This window comes from Malus domestica, chromosome 08 (assembly GCF_042453785.1).
Source record: "Malus domestica chromosome 08, GDT2T_hap1".
NCBI classification, from domain to species: domain Eukaryota; kingdom Viridiplantae; phylum Streptophyta; class Magnoliopsida; order Rosales; family Rosaceae; genus Malus; species Malus domestica.
The window spans coordinates 31,129,625-31,144,483 of NC_091668.1; the positions used below are offsets into that span (position 1 = coordinate 31,129,625).

At 35.7% G+C, this 14,859-nt stretch overlaps 1 protein-coding gene across 11 annotated transcripts; it reads right to left on the reverse strand.

Moving 5' to 3' along the window:
- Window positions 1-733: 733 nt before the first annotated feature.
- On the reverse strand, window positions 734-6,591 carry LOC103442015 (glutathione S-transferase zeta class-like). 11 transcript variants are annotated; one of them, XM_008380753.4, is made up of 11 exons: window positions 6,454-6,591; window positions 6,233-6,353; window positions 6,079-6,129; window positions 5,892-5,977; window positions 5,689-5,760; window positions 4,999-5,052; window positions 4,827-4,902; window positions 3,265-3,326; window positions 2,130-2,189; window positions 1,221-1,340; window positions 734-1,018 (listed from the first exon to the last, which is right to left on the reverse strand). In XM_008380753.4, exons 2-10 carry the CDS (start codon window positions 6,351-6,353, stop codon window positions 1,242-1,244), a joined length of 681 nt encoding a protein of 226 aa, XP_008378975.3. In that variant the 5' UTR covers window positions 6,454-6,591; the 3' UTR covers window positions 734-1,018; window positions 1,221-1,241. The 11 variants fall into 11 exon arrangements, with proteins under 11 accessions (XP_008378975.3, XP_008378977.3, XP_008378980.3 ...); XM_008380755.4 differs by having other exon boundaries at window positions 734-1,074; XM_008380758.4 differs by having other exon boundaries at window positions 6,233-6,341; window positions 6,454-6,567.
- Between the last annotated feature and the right edge of the window lie 8,268 nt (window positions 6,592-14,859).

Here is a 14,859-nt window from a genome sequence, read left to right on the forward strand (position 1 = left end):
TCTCTCTTCTTGCCGGAAGTGATAGTTGCAGCACCGCAACCCCTCCCCATCCACCAGATTTCTTATGTACCGATCTATACCGGACTTTTAATCCTGGCCGTTCAAAGAAATCCAGTGATCACCGTCTTTCGTGTTTTGGTAACTTAGTCTTCCATCACCACTTCGACCCTCTCCAATGTGCCATGGCTTCCGTCTGCCCACCTCATTCACTCATTCCCTTCTCCCCCGTCATCAACGTTCCTACACTCTAGAGCTTCAGTTACGCGTGTTCCACATTGCTTTCATTAACTAATAATTTGAATTTTAGCTTAGCTTAACTTTTATGAAGATTGATCTAACGTGCGGCCTGCCTACTTTCTGAAGGTATTTCCATCACTCATTTTTCTCCTCTATTAAACTTGAGATAATTTTCATCTTGTTAGAGATTAGAGAACACCACTCAATCGTTGTCCAGAGCTCTATCACTACACAATACTGAACAACGGCATTGGCAACAGTATCCCCCCCATGGCACACTACGACACAAACTGAAATATAATTCAAGTACCAATGAGTTCTCACCACACTCCAGAACACCCTGAGTGAAGGGACAAATTGGAAAAACTCCATTTCATCCTGGGTTGGATTCGTGTAGTTGGGAATTCTTCTCTTGTTAAGAATACACACACAAAATCGTATAGCCAACATATGTGTGTGTGTGTGTGTGTGTGTGTGTGTGTGTGTAATAAACCGATTGCTAGACAACTGATAAGTCATTGTATCGACAATACAGGAAGCTGTATCCTCCAAGTACACAGGATGTGTACTTCAAATGACTATTTTGACAGACATTCCAAACCATTACATACATCACTCAACAATTCAACCACAACATTCTACAGATTCATCATTATTCCATCATGGGATAACCCTTATTTGGACAGACCAACACCTGAGGGCTTTACAACATTTCAAATGCTTCAACTCATACCATAATTGTCGACCCTTGATTTTGCACTTTGGGATGGATACGCTTCATCTGAATTAAAAAAGGGAGTTTCAGAAGAATGGAACTGACGAATTCAAATAGGGTCCCTGAAGCACCAATCAACACAAAAGCAACAATAGGCATTTCTTTCGTATGGTGCCTCACATATTTGTCAAATGCCAGATTCAACCAGAACATTAGATTATGCTTTTACTTTAACCAAGAGAGTAACTTATGAAACGTTAATTCATACCTCTTCAACCCAATTGTTTAACTATGAAGGAGCATCCGGCTGCTTTTCTGGTAAAGCATCTAGGAATGCTGGTATCTTATTGTATGCCTCATGAAACCTGGCCAAAAGGGGAAACTGAGTCTGCACAAACATTGAGTGAAAAGAGATTAATCAGAAGATACAGATGGAGAAAGCCACTTGAAAGTTAGACCATAAATCCTTAAAAAACTGAAAACCCTTAGCTCTAACAAGCTCAGTAAGAGATGAACAGAGGTTCACTACACACTGAACACATTGAATAGACTTCAAATGTCAACCTAGGCCTTGAACTAGTACAATTGAGTTCTTCGCACCACCCCACCTCCAAAATAACTAGGAAATGATACAAAGTCCCATATCAGGAAGAGATGTGGTTATTCTAAGTTTACATTTCGAGGGAAAAGAAAGTTTTATTATGAAGGAAAGAGATTTTGGTGCACTGTCTGCATATATCTTTTCTTAACCAAGTCCCTGTAAGTACCTTATTTATGGTAAACCTACCATGATATAAACCCCTAATTAATGACCAATATAATTTCCACATCAATGTGAAAAGCTACCATTCATATCACAAGAACAGATGTGCAGATCAAAAACGAGCAGTGACTGATTCTTATGATAAAAAATATAGCTAGAATAAAAGAGACAGGTTGCTCCTGAAAGTTGAATCAGATAGGAACTTGATTTCTGACCTAAAAAGGACAACAACTTGATCATGTGATGGAAGCATTACAACACCACAAAATTGGATTAGTTTCCATCATCACGCGAAAGGAAAAAAAATAAAAAATTGTTATGATACAAATCAGATAAATTTAACATTACACAATCAAGTGAATAAATGTTCATTTGCTAAAGTTGTAACTTGCACAAGAATCGAATGATAAGTACCATGTCTAGCTGGAACCTTGTAATGGCTGCATAAAGCTGTGGTGCCAGAAACAAATCTGCCTGCAAATATTTGTCAAAATGTCAGAGATAAAGAAATTTCACACTAACACCTATTCTGTGGAACATTATGAAGTGACAATGCCGTGCAAACATGCTACTCAAATTTTAGGGTTCATGTAAGGACTTTATGAAAATCTAAATCACAAAACTTCCACAGATTTTCCAAAAATCTTGATTGAATACCACAAGACTTGTATGGAATCTCTAAAAATTCTAGAAATTATAATTGAATACCACAAAACTACTGACTCTTCAATAGTCTACATCATATATACAACTAAACTTCTTAACTCCACCAACTTTTTTGTAAAATCCATCAATTTCCATATAATCTCATACTTAATGAGACTCTTCGTACTTCTAGGAGTGTTTGGCAGTCCTATTTAGAGTTGGCAAATCAACCCATTGGATTGTTAATGGGTACCCATTATGACTCATTTAGTTTGATTTTACCTTACGTCATCATCATCACTACCAATCTCATCCTTATATTATGGTGATATCAAATTAAATGGGTCTTCACGGATACCCCATTAACAACCCAATAGGTTAATTTGCCACCTCTAGTCCTATTAGAAGCCTATAAATATGTATATCTATTGGTGCCTCGGTATGTCCTTTCTTCTCTCTTCACTCCTATTATTCTTTTTCTTTTTTTTTTTTAGTATATTGATATTTTTACACTAAGGGGAGGGGGAGTTCGGCTAAGCTACACAATGGGCAATCTAATTTGGTATCGAATTTACCATCCACGAGATTCGAACCTAACCTCCTATTATTCTTTATTTCTCTAAAATTATAGAAACCCAAAGCATTCATTTCCCTTAAAACTTTCTATATCCCCAAATTTCCGTCAATCCATAACATACCATAATCAAGAAATCCAGTAACCTTAAACCTGCCTCATAAATGGCTTCTTTTCTGGTTATTGACTCTAGTTTTTGGGTCATATTATTTCAAAAAGTTTCTAAAAGTGTTCTTATTTTCCAACATAGAAAAGGATTGCGAGTCTTTTTTTCTTTTTTTTTTTCTGAAAAGGGAGAATAAAAAAAGAGGACAAAATGAGCAAACAGACCATGTAAACTTCATCTCCAGTTGCATATTTTCCTGCATGGTTGTTCAGCAGTTCTTCAAGTGCTGAAAGACATGAAAATAGCAGATAATTAAGCCTAAAACCATCCATAGAAAAGAACAACTGTAGACAGGAGTTTCATATATTGTAGGATTTTCCACAGAAAATAAAATTGTGGTTTGACAAATCACACATTTGGGATGAGTTGAGGGATAGAGACGCAAGTTTGAGGTGGAAATATCATTATATCTTTTCTAGGGTATAGAAACTTTGGGCGAGAGTAAGAGCATAGACTGAGGCAAGAGACACGGGTCTTAGACAATAAATTTGGGTTTATGTCAGGGCGCTCGACTACAGAGGCAATTTATCGCTTACGGAGATCGTTTGAACGACATAGAGATATGCAAAAGGATTTGCGCATGGTCTTTATAGATATGGAAAAAGTGTCTGATAGGGTCCCAAGAGAAATTATTTGGAGGATTCTAGAGAAGAAAGGAGTACGAGTAGCGTATATCCAAGCAATAAAGGATATGTGTGAAGGAGCAAAGACTCCAGTAAGAACTCATGAAAGACAAATTGAAAGCTTTCCCATAACCATAGGATTACAGCAAGGCTCAGCTTTAAATCCTTACCTATTTGCATTGGTGATGGATGAGTTAACGAGACATATTTAAGATGATATCTATCGGTGTATGTTTTTTACGGAAAATATAGTGTTGATAGATGAAATGCAAGAGGGAGTATATGCGAAGCTTAATGTTTGCGGGAAGTGTTAGAATCTAAAGGTCTTCGACTAAGTAGGTCAAAAGACAAAGCATATAGAGTGCAAGTTTAGTGGGAATGGGGGTCCAAATGAGATAGGAGTGAGGATTGAAGATTAGGAAGTACCAAAGAGTGAACGCTTTCATTATCTTGGATCTATCTTGAAAAAGAACGGAGAATTGGATGGATGAAGTGAAATAGTGTGACCATCTTATGCCACTAAAGCTTAAGGAAAAGTTTTATAAGACGGCAATAAGAGCAGGACGGTCAAGCAAACGTGCAAAAAATGAGTGTAAAGGAGATAAGAATGCTTCGTTGGATGTGTGGCAACACAAGAAATGACATGATTAAGAATGAGGATATCCAAGGTAAAGTAGGAGGGGTTGCAATTGAAGATAAGATGAGAGAAAATTGGTTAAGGTGGTTTAGATGTATGAACCCAAGACCTACATATGCTCCAGTTAGAAGATGCAATTATGAGACATGGTCAGGGCAAAAGGGATAGAGGAAGACCTAGAAAGAAACTCTAAGAAAAGACATGAAGTACTAAGAGCTAATGGAAGACTTCGCGCAAAACTGAGCACAGTAGCGTTCTAGGATTCACGCAGCCAACTTCACTTAGTGGGATAAAGCTTTGTTGTTGTTTGTTGTTGTTGTAGAGTATAAAAACTTTAAAATGAAAAAGGTGTCGTTATTTTTAAAAGTGTGGCATCATCTGCGAAAAATCCTTATTTAACTTTTAATGCTTTCTTGAGATTCTCTTTTTCAGGGGAGGGATGGATCATTAGCTTTGTAAATCTTACCTAAAAAGCCTTTTCCAATATGAAATTGAACCCATTCAAGTTTCTCAACGGGCCTAACCTTTTCTTCAATGTACTTCTGTAAATTGGAAAAGCAGCAAAACAAGATCCATATCATTTAGGTTATATAATAGTATCATGAGAAGTAAAGTCAATATTATATCCAGCTAATTACCAGTACAGTAATATTCTGTAGAGGTTGTATGCTTGAGGAAACAATATTTGCAGCCTGCATATCAGATGAGGAGGGACAAGCTAATAGCATAAGAATTTTGAACATACATTTAAAATCTTACATATTTTAGATAAATTTACAAATACTTTTCTTTTTTGTTTTTGGTCAGAACGGATCAGAACATGTTCCACAGTTACACTTGGAAACTTAAACTACTAATACTATATCATACTTTTTTCCTTGGTTGAATTAGCATCACTCAGCGTTTTAAACACAATATAGTAAGCACCAATACAGGTGAAACTAATTTTCCATTCCTCATAATCACGATAAAGCAACTGATCCACATCATGTGTGTAGGCCATAACATACACATCAATTGAGTTCTGGGTAAGTTGCTCATGTTTTGCAGCACAATTACTTGTATTGCACCAAGAAATTGAGTCACTTCACCAATTTTGAAGGCATTGAGTGCATGATCCGCTCAATTAGTTCTAAATGGGAAAACACAATATAACGGGAGGGGAGTTTTCAAGGACTATACGCATACATCTTTTTTTGTTTGGTAACTTTGGTTTCTTTCTCTGTTGCATTTTTGGTTTCTTTCTCTGTTGCATCAGTAATACTAATAGTTGAGAAAAGGAATGAATAATTAAAAAGAGAAGAGAGAAAGAAGCAGTTAGACCTGACCTGGTAATTGATAGCCTTTTTCTGAAGATCTGGTGGTAACAATGGATGCTGCGGGTACTTTTCTTCTAAATACTAGACATAAAGAAGAAGATTAATGCAATGCAATGGAATATTAATTATTAGGTATTTGGATGGAGGAGAAGCAATCAACAAGTGTAATAAGAAGATAGAGGAGAAAGTAGAAAGAAGAGGGTACCAATTACCAATATGATGGCAAATGAGTCAGCAACAACGGTGTCCCCATCCACAAGCACAGGCACATACCCCATCGGATTCAGCTTTCTGAACTCTGCTTTATCCAAATTACAAAAACAAATATAAACAAAATTACAATAAATGAGTTAGTTGTTTGTCAATTGTCAATGGAGGGAGGGACTAGACTAAACTAACCGGGACTGAATTGCTCTCCCTTTGCCAGAGCTTTGTACTCGTATTTCAGCCCTAATTATTTTTAATTCAATACATATTAAATTATTACATGAATGAACCAACAAATGAACGAATATTTACTTTTTTAGAAAGAAAAAAAGAAAGGAAAATTGACCTTTCAAGTTGAGAGCAATGCGGACACGGAAGGAGCAAGAGCTCATCCAGTAGGAATAAAGCTTGAGTTGTTGTTGGCCACTTCCAGTCGCCGCCTGCGCCTCCACCTCCTGTGCTTCCATCTTATCATTTGTTATCGTTTGTTAGGGTTATTGTTATCTATCAAATCAAACAAATCAATCAACCGAATATTAATCGAACACAGAAAAGAAATTCAGTCACCGTTTAATTACTTAAACGCAGCAGAGCAGCATCAGCCTCGGCCAGCCCTCAGTTTTCAACTTTTGATGTTTGACAGACAGATTATTCGATTACTGAGTTTTGAGTTTTGACTAAGGTATAAAATATCGATAATATCGGAAATTTCGGTAGTTCAAAAATATGGAAATATCGATAGAAATATCAGGATATTATCGATATTGATAAAAATAATATGGAAACCACGGAAATTGTAAGAAAAACTTGGAAATTTTTATTGAAACTTTGTAAGATGTTTATTTAATCAATTATCTATTAGTTTATCACAAAAAATTGGAAGAAAATGCATTGCATGATGGATTTAACTGATTTAAGTTGATTATATAACGAGCTCGCAAACATTGTGAGTATAGAAAATATATAGTAATTAATGAAAAAAGTTTAAACACATCATAATCATTTATATATAATGAATTAGTACAAAAAAAATTCAAAACAAAACCATATATATAAATATTTTAGCATATTTTCACAAAAACATAAGTGATATTTTAGCATATTTTCATAATAAAAGAATGATAAAATGCAAAAAAAGTATCCAACAAAGAAGTCCAAAATTTAAAAACACATAATTTTGAGATAATTGATTTTACATCCTACTTTAATAAAAACGAACGCCTAAGACAAAGAAACTAAAAGAAAGGAAAAACATAAAATAAACAAATAAATTAAAATAAACAAATAATAAAACAAAAAAAAAAAAAAAAAAAAAGAAAGGGCTCACCTGGATTCGAAATCAAGACCTAGAGCCATGGGAAAAGCGCATCAAAAAGAAAGAAAATTTTGATGGGTGCAAGGGTTCAAACTGGAGAACTTGGGGATTGTGAGGACATGTTGACCAATACGTCCAAGTCCACACTAGTGTCAATCTTTAGCAACAACTATAATATATGTGAATTTAGCAGCTTATGTTCATTTCAAAAAAAAAAACCTTAGCACTTTCTGTCTTGCCTCAAGCCCAGAGCCCCAAACAGCTCTTTTTCTTTCCGTGTCAGACTTTTCCCATTCAACAGACATGGCATGCACACATGTCATGCATCCATGTGGTGAACTTCTTAGGATTCCAAAATAAAGGCTAAGTTGTGCCCCATTTTTCCCATTTATGATTACCTTTTAGAAATCCTAAGCCTCTTGCAGAGATATCTCTCAATAATTCAAGGACCTCCTTTCATTTCACTCAGCCCTCTCTTCCCATTTATCTCAGACCTCTCTCCCTTTAAGATAAAAAAAAAAAAAAAAAACAAATAGCTCTCGTCGGCGCCGTCTCTCTCTCGAAACTCGCATCTCTTTCCTTTCTCTTTGCACCGAGACCCACATACACACACGCACACCATCGCACCTGCTTGAGGAAGACACCCATCGTCATCAGCAACCTCGTCTTTCTCCCTTTCCTTCTCGTCTCTGCAACTCGGCGACGCAGGAGCCCTCCGGCGAGTTTCTTGAATTTCTCCGGTTAGGTAAGCTTCGGGTTTACCTCATTATGTTCTAGATTGAAGCTTAGATGTGAAATTTAAGTTCTATCTCGTGTTTTTGCAAGGTTTTTGGGACGAAATCGGCTCGGGAATAGGAACACCCATCTCCGGCGAGGCCGTGGGTGTCGACGAACTTTCCGAACACCTCCGACTGTTTCACGGCAAACGGAAGTTATAAAAACATTCCTCTCGTCTTGTATTTCATTTTGATACCTAGATCGGAGTCTAGGGTGCTCTTTTACAGTCGCCCGGAGCTGTAGAAGCTCCGGCGTTCTTCTCCGATTCGCACATCTCCAAAATATCGCGATATTATCGGTAATATCACAATATTGTCGATATTATCGATAATATCGTGATATTTTGACGAAAACTCAGTTGATAAGTATTAAAATATCGATAACTCAAAAAACTGATATTATCGGCGAAATATCGCCGATAATATCGGCATTTCATACCTTGGTTTTGACAAATAATTCTACTTTGTTTGACTTACATTGGTTTCTTGCCGTTTGCGCAATTCTTTTTCTGTTTATTTATGGACGGGCTACTCGCACACTCATTTTTACTTCTTACATATACCTTGAATGTGTGGATAGCACGCTCCTATTTATAAAAACGCGAGTCACGACAGGGTTTCAAGTTTGAACATTCTACGCAATTAAAAATGATTATTTTATTGACACTCCACATATTGTTCAATGAATAATGCTAGGGAGACTAATTTTTAAACTAAATTTATAAATCAAATTATGTGCCATCATAAAAAAAATAAACACATTAATCAATACTTAATTAATAATCCAATTATCTACAACCGTATTATTTAGTTTGAAGGTTTGATTTAAAAATTTTAGTTTTTACCTTATCACAAAGTTCTTGAAATTGACCTACCATATCAAGATGATTCAATAAAATTAAAAATTGATCAATGTAGTCTCTAAAAATATGCCTTGCAAATCAATTTAGTACTTCCGTAAGAATTTTGTAAATATTTCTTTTATATGCTGATGTGACACATAATTAGGTCTCACAACTTTTAACTTATAAATAATAAAAAATCTTTTATTTTTATATAATTAAAAACTTAAAAAATATATATAATGATGAACTGGGAACTCTGCAGCTCGACTGCCTCGACAACAATGGCGGAAATCTCCACTTTCAGATATTCCAGACGAAAAAAAAAAAAAAAACCGATGCGAAGGCCATTATTCAAATTCTGCCAAAAACCTGAATTAACTTTTCTTATTTTATATAACTTTTATTTCTTCTTCCAAAGATTTTTCATTCCTTCTGTTTTCCACTTTCCCTCTTCGTACAAAAATGGCAGCAACATTGGGTTCTTTCAAATCCAATTTCCAGCAGGAGAGAGCGGTTGCTCTCTGTCCAGAAGGGCTACTCCTACTCCGAGCTGGATGGCTTCCTCACATCGAAGAGTAAGACGTCGTCGGGTTCTCCCCGCTGTTGCACTTACCGATCAGTTGGGCAAGAGAGTGGTTATCTGCCTGCCACGTCAGCAGCTAACAGATGTTTTAACGGATGTCTAACATTCAACAATTTCGTAAGATAAGGCTATTATAATTTTTAAATATAAGATATGAGATTGTACTCATAGTTAAGGTAGTTTTGTGTAATTTATTTTTTTTATTTAAATATTTTTATTCTTATTTATAGGACCTAATTATGTGCTACATTAGCACATAACGGATTTTTTTTATAAATTATGATAGAATGACTACATTGATTTGCAAATAGATTACATTAATCAATTTTCAATATCAAGAATGAGGTGGATAAATTTCAAAGACCAATTATGATAAAAACCATTTTATCACATTTTCACGATCATTATATTTTTCCTCAAATGTGAAATATTATGCAGCATACCAAAGGTAATCTAAATAGTCAAATGTTTTTTAGATGGTGTAGTAGTAGTAGTGTTTTCTTTTGTTTTGTAAAAAAATATTTAGAACGTTTCTATTTTGTTTCTTATGATGAGTACTAGGGTGGAATTTCATTCAAGCATATAAGATTGCAGAAATGAGAAGCTGGAAGGGCACATTCAACCAGCAGACTCATCTGCTTTGTAATCGTTAAATTGTTGCCCTATCATGTGTTCGTCTTGAGGAATATCCAGTGAGGATGTTCCCTGAACAACGAGCACACAACTCCCCGAGAGGTTGGCGCCGATTGATATCGTATGTCGGGCTTCTGCTTATTGGCAGGCTGTATGAGAAGGACAGAGTTAATTCTGAAAAGTGCCTTTGTGGGGCCTTAGGTGTAGGCATTGAGACTCACAATCAAAATTAACTTTAAGTATCCAGGCGTGCCACTGCCATCTTTAGCATGACAGATGTAAAACCGATGTTAAGTTTTATTGTGTATATATATATATATATATATATATATGCCTGAGAGACCCAGTTAGTTATGAAAGGTGCCTTTGTGGGGCCTTAGGTGTAGGTCTTGAGACTTCCCGTCAAAACTAACCAAATACTTGAACACATCTTGGTTGTTTCATTGTTGCATAAGTATCACCCCCGTTATACTTTAATTGCCCAAGCCCGCAGAGCAGAATGAATCCAAATAGGTGCCTTTGTTAGGCCTTAGGTATAGGCCTTGAGGCTTCCTATCAGAGTTGATTCTATACTCAAGCGTTCTGTGGGAATTATGATATATCAAAAGTAAAACTAAAGAATAAGCCAATTACTTGCACCCCAAGTAACTTCGGACTTCTGGTTATCAATGATTGTCGTGGATGGGTTAAGTTCACATAAAGTTCTTTTTATGCCTTGAGACCAAGGACTTTTAATTGATCAATCTTGTCTGCTCGAATGGTTAGAACTTCGAAGTCTTTTAATCATAAACTGGCTAGCACTAACTTGGATGCAGATGGAAACATACATCACATTACTAGATATATGAATAAAAGACAACAACAAAAGAGGTCGGGCAAGGTTTCACCTTGTCATGCAAGGCTGATCGTCTTGCAACTTCTTCTCTTTGTGATTTACAGAGTGTTCGAATACTAGAAGGGGAGATTGGAAGATGAGTTTATATGAGGTGATCGATACTACATCAAGATTTAAACAAGGTAGCAGAGCTTTTACAAAGGATCTCCAATGAAGGTTGATCCCGAAAAGAATGAAGACTAGGGGTTGACTACAGCTTCGTGAAGGCAAATCTAGTTTGAGCAAAGTTTGTGCTTGTATTTGTTTGTTTGTTGAGTGTCCTTGTCTCTGATTTTTCTTCCTCCTTTTATAGACGATTTGGCTTGGCTGCCTGCATTGTTGATTTTGCCCGAATGCATCTGAAAGGCAGTGACTCGTCAACTTTTTACTTGTACTGCCATTGTAAAGTACTTTTGAGCTGATTAGCTGGCTGGTCTACACCACTTGACCTCTAGGTAGGTGAGCAGGTGGTTTGAATGATCTGCACTTGGTCAGGAAACAAACCCCTTCTTGCTTTTGGGCTTCGACTGGGCCTTGGACTTTTCCTTCTTCTGAACCTCCTTTTGGGCTTTCTTTTGGGCTAACCTCTTCTTAACCCAAAGTTCAAGTTTTATCCCAAACATCATGAATTATGATTATTTCCCGGGTAACCTTTACTCAGACCATGAAATCGAATGACAAAATAAAGATAACTAATTTTTTAGGGTTCCTTTTGAAGAGCCGATACAAAAATTCCACAAGAACTCCAAAAAAACATAAAATGAATCTTGATGTAGGACAAATTTTCAACCTTGAAGCAAACGCAATTTCAAACTTTACTTACATTTTGTTTGGATGAAGAAATTTAATTTTACTAAGGAATTATAAAATGAGGGAAATTGAAATGACAGAAATTTATTTTGTAAAATTTGTTAAGTTTCTTGTTTGGTTAATCTAAAAGAACAATGGAATTGGATACGGAATTTGTTATTTTAAAACTTTTGCTCCTAGAAATTGAGAAATGACACCTATTTACATGGAATTTAAACTTGGAATTGGAGGTCCCAAATTTCAAGTTTTTTTTTTCCACGCACAAGTTCTAAGTTTCTATGTTTATGAATCTAAATAAGGGAATTGGTTTATATCAATTTATAAATTCTGACTTTTGTCAAAATTTCAAGTTTATTTCTCTTGTCCAAACATAGTGTTAAAATTTTTGAAAAATTCTACACAACTAGACAACATATGAAGTGGCATGCAGAATTATGCACGGTGTTTTTGTGGTAAAGACAAAGGTTTGGAATTTTTTCGGACCACAGGAAAACTTGAGATTGGTTTGGCGTGGAAGGCCATCTCCAATTGATGGCTGGCTAGATAGCTCATTTTAGCCCTCTGGCCCTCCAAGATATTAATATTTTAATGAACAGTACAGGGTCATATTTGCCTCCGTCTCCAATTGAGGGACAAAGGGTTAGAGAGCTCGTTTTAGCCCTGTCACAAAAAACCTTCTCCAACCGAGGGCCAAAGGTCCAAACATAATTTATTATTTAAATTTAAAAACTACAACATCTTAAATTCAAATCCAACAACAACTTAAATTTAAAAACTACAACTTATATTTAAAATGACGAATTAAATTTAAAAACTACAAATTAAATTTAAAGGACTGGTGAATGAATGGTTTTGATATTTATAGGAAAAAAAATTAGAATTTTTAAGAATTAAAAAAAAAAGGCCCAAAAAACCTAAAAAACAAAATTGAATCCAATGGTAACTGGCGCCAGCTAACCGTTTCATTCAAATTTTAGTTTAAGCATTCCTGTCGGTTATAACCAACATGAATACATTTATAACCAACAGGAATACATGTATGTCTGTCGGTTATAACCGACAGGATTGGTGTTTTTTCTAGCTAGCCCCGAGCTGGCTGGTTGCATGCAGCCAGCCCTTTGGCCCTTTCAGATTCTGTGAGGCCCTCTCAGATTCCATGAGCCTTCTGGCCTATCCATTGGAGACGGTTTTCGGGCTATTTTCGGCCTCTAGCTTTATGAAACCTTCGGTTGGAGATGGCCTAAGGTGTGTGTAGAGTGATGTATAAGGGTTGTTTTGGTAAGCAAGTGGGGGGGGGTATTTAGATTACTTTTAATTTAAAAAGTTGGTGTGGGGTGTTTTAAGCAAATGAGGTTTTTTCAACAATATGTAGGGGATGCTAATAATAATAATAAAAAAAAAACTCATTATAAAAAGTGTTTTTTTCCCTATATAATCCACTGGCACAAAGTAATTGAATTATTGGGGTCTACTCGCGATTCATATCAGCAAAAAAAAAAAGAAGCTTGGACGAGGGATGCCACTGATGTTAGGGTAAATTATCAATGTTCTAAAAAACGACTTAGGCGGTGGTGAGCCGATGCGTTTTCTTGCAAATTGGTTGGAAAAATCGGATGGGCTCTAGGCGGGGTTAGGCGGTTTTTTTTTAATTTTTTTTAATGAAATTAAAAAATAAAATAAAAAATCTAAGTGGTTTACAATTGTGAACTTGTTGTACATTTGTTATCCTACAATACTTCTCACTATGGTTATATTGCATATATGCTTAATGTGTTTTTAAATTTTGCAATTGTTGGATACTCTTTTTGCATTTTATCATTTTTTTATTATCTTATCCATGGATTTCATACAAGTATAATTTTGCACTTATTTACAAGATATACAAAAAATTTACCTAAATCCGCCTAGGCGCTAGGCGCCAGCCCACCGATCGACTAGAGCCTAGCGTTTTTTAGAACCTTGTAAATTATACAAAATTACTTTAATTATGGATCGCATCATAATTTTATAGCTCATGTTTTAAACATTGCAATGTCATACCTTAATTTATGAATTCGTTGTAATGTCAGACCATTATTATTTAATCTATCAAATTGACTGTTAAGTAATGACGTGATAAATGTAAGGTCCATATTTTTCTGACGTGGAAGACCATGTAGATAAAAAAAAAATTATAAAACAAATCAATTTAAAAAAATAATTTTATGCCCAAAAAATTTAAATAAAGAGGAGTGGGACCCACCCTAACAAACCATCCATCATCACCGTTCTTCCCTCTCCATCCGCCCTCACTTTCCTTGATTCACAACAAAAACCACAGCCCCGCGCCTCCTCCGACACCCCTTGACACACCCCGACCGAGATCAAGGCATGTTGGTCGTCACGTGAGAGTGACGTAGCCATGTGCATAGTGCGGAAGCGAAAAAGATAAGAAATATACGAATAATCAAAAACCAAATTACTAGAGTGCACTACTAAACAGAAAGTGATAAGAGTTAGTTACAACAGTAAACACTCTTATTCAAAGCATAAAAGTCTAGGTGTAGTCCAGTAGGACAAGTACTAGTTATACAGTACCAGGAATGTCCTACTATTATTTAGACAAGTCAGAATAGTCGACGTCCTCGAGCCACCAACAGTAAGCTAACTTAAAACATGGAGGGGCGCAAAACAGAAAACGTGAGTGGGCAAAAACAAATGCTTTACAAAATCATTTCATTTATCAATATACTAACCCCTCGCTGTAAAACATGTATAATTTTCCCAAAATCAAGATATAAGTATATATATATATATATATATATATATATATATATATATATATATATATATCTGAAATCATAACAATTCAATTCATGCTTCACATAATCATATTCATGTGTATGTCATGCCAAAATATAACAAAGTAAACAATTCAGGTAAGAATGATTTCATAGAAATATGATATGTTAGCCGAAACCCCTGTGGTAGTCTGTACGGCTGAATTCATAGCTCAAAAGTCAATCTAGCCGGAGTCACAATAATGTCCTATACAGCAAGCAATATACTGCACATAAGTCGAACGACTAAAAAGGGGTTTGTACGACAAGATTGGGTGTAATATAGTTATGCTCAATTCTATTCTCTCATAATAGTCG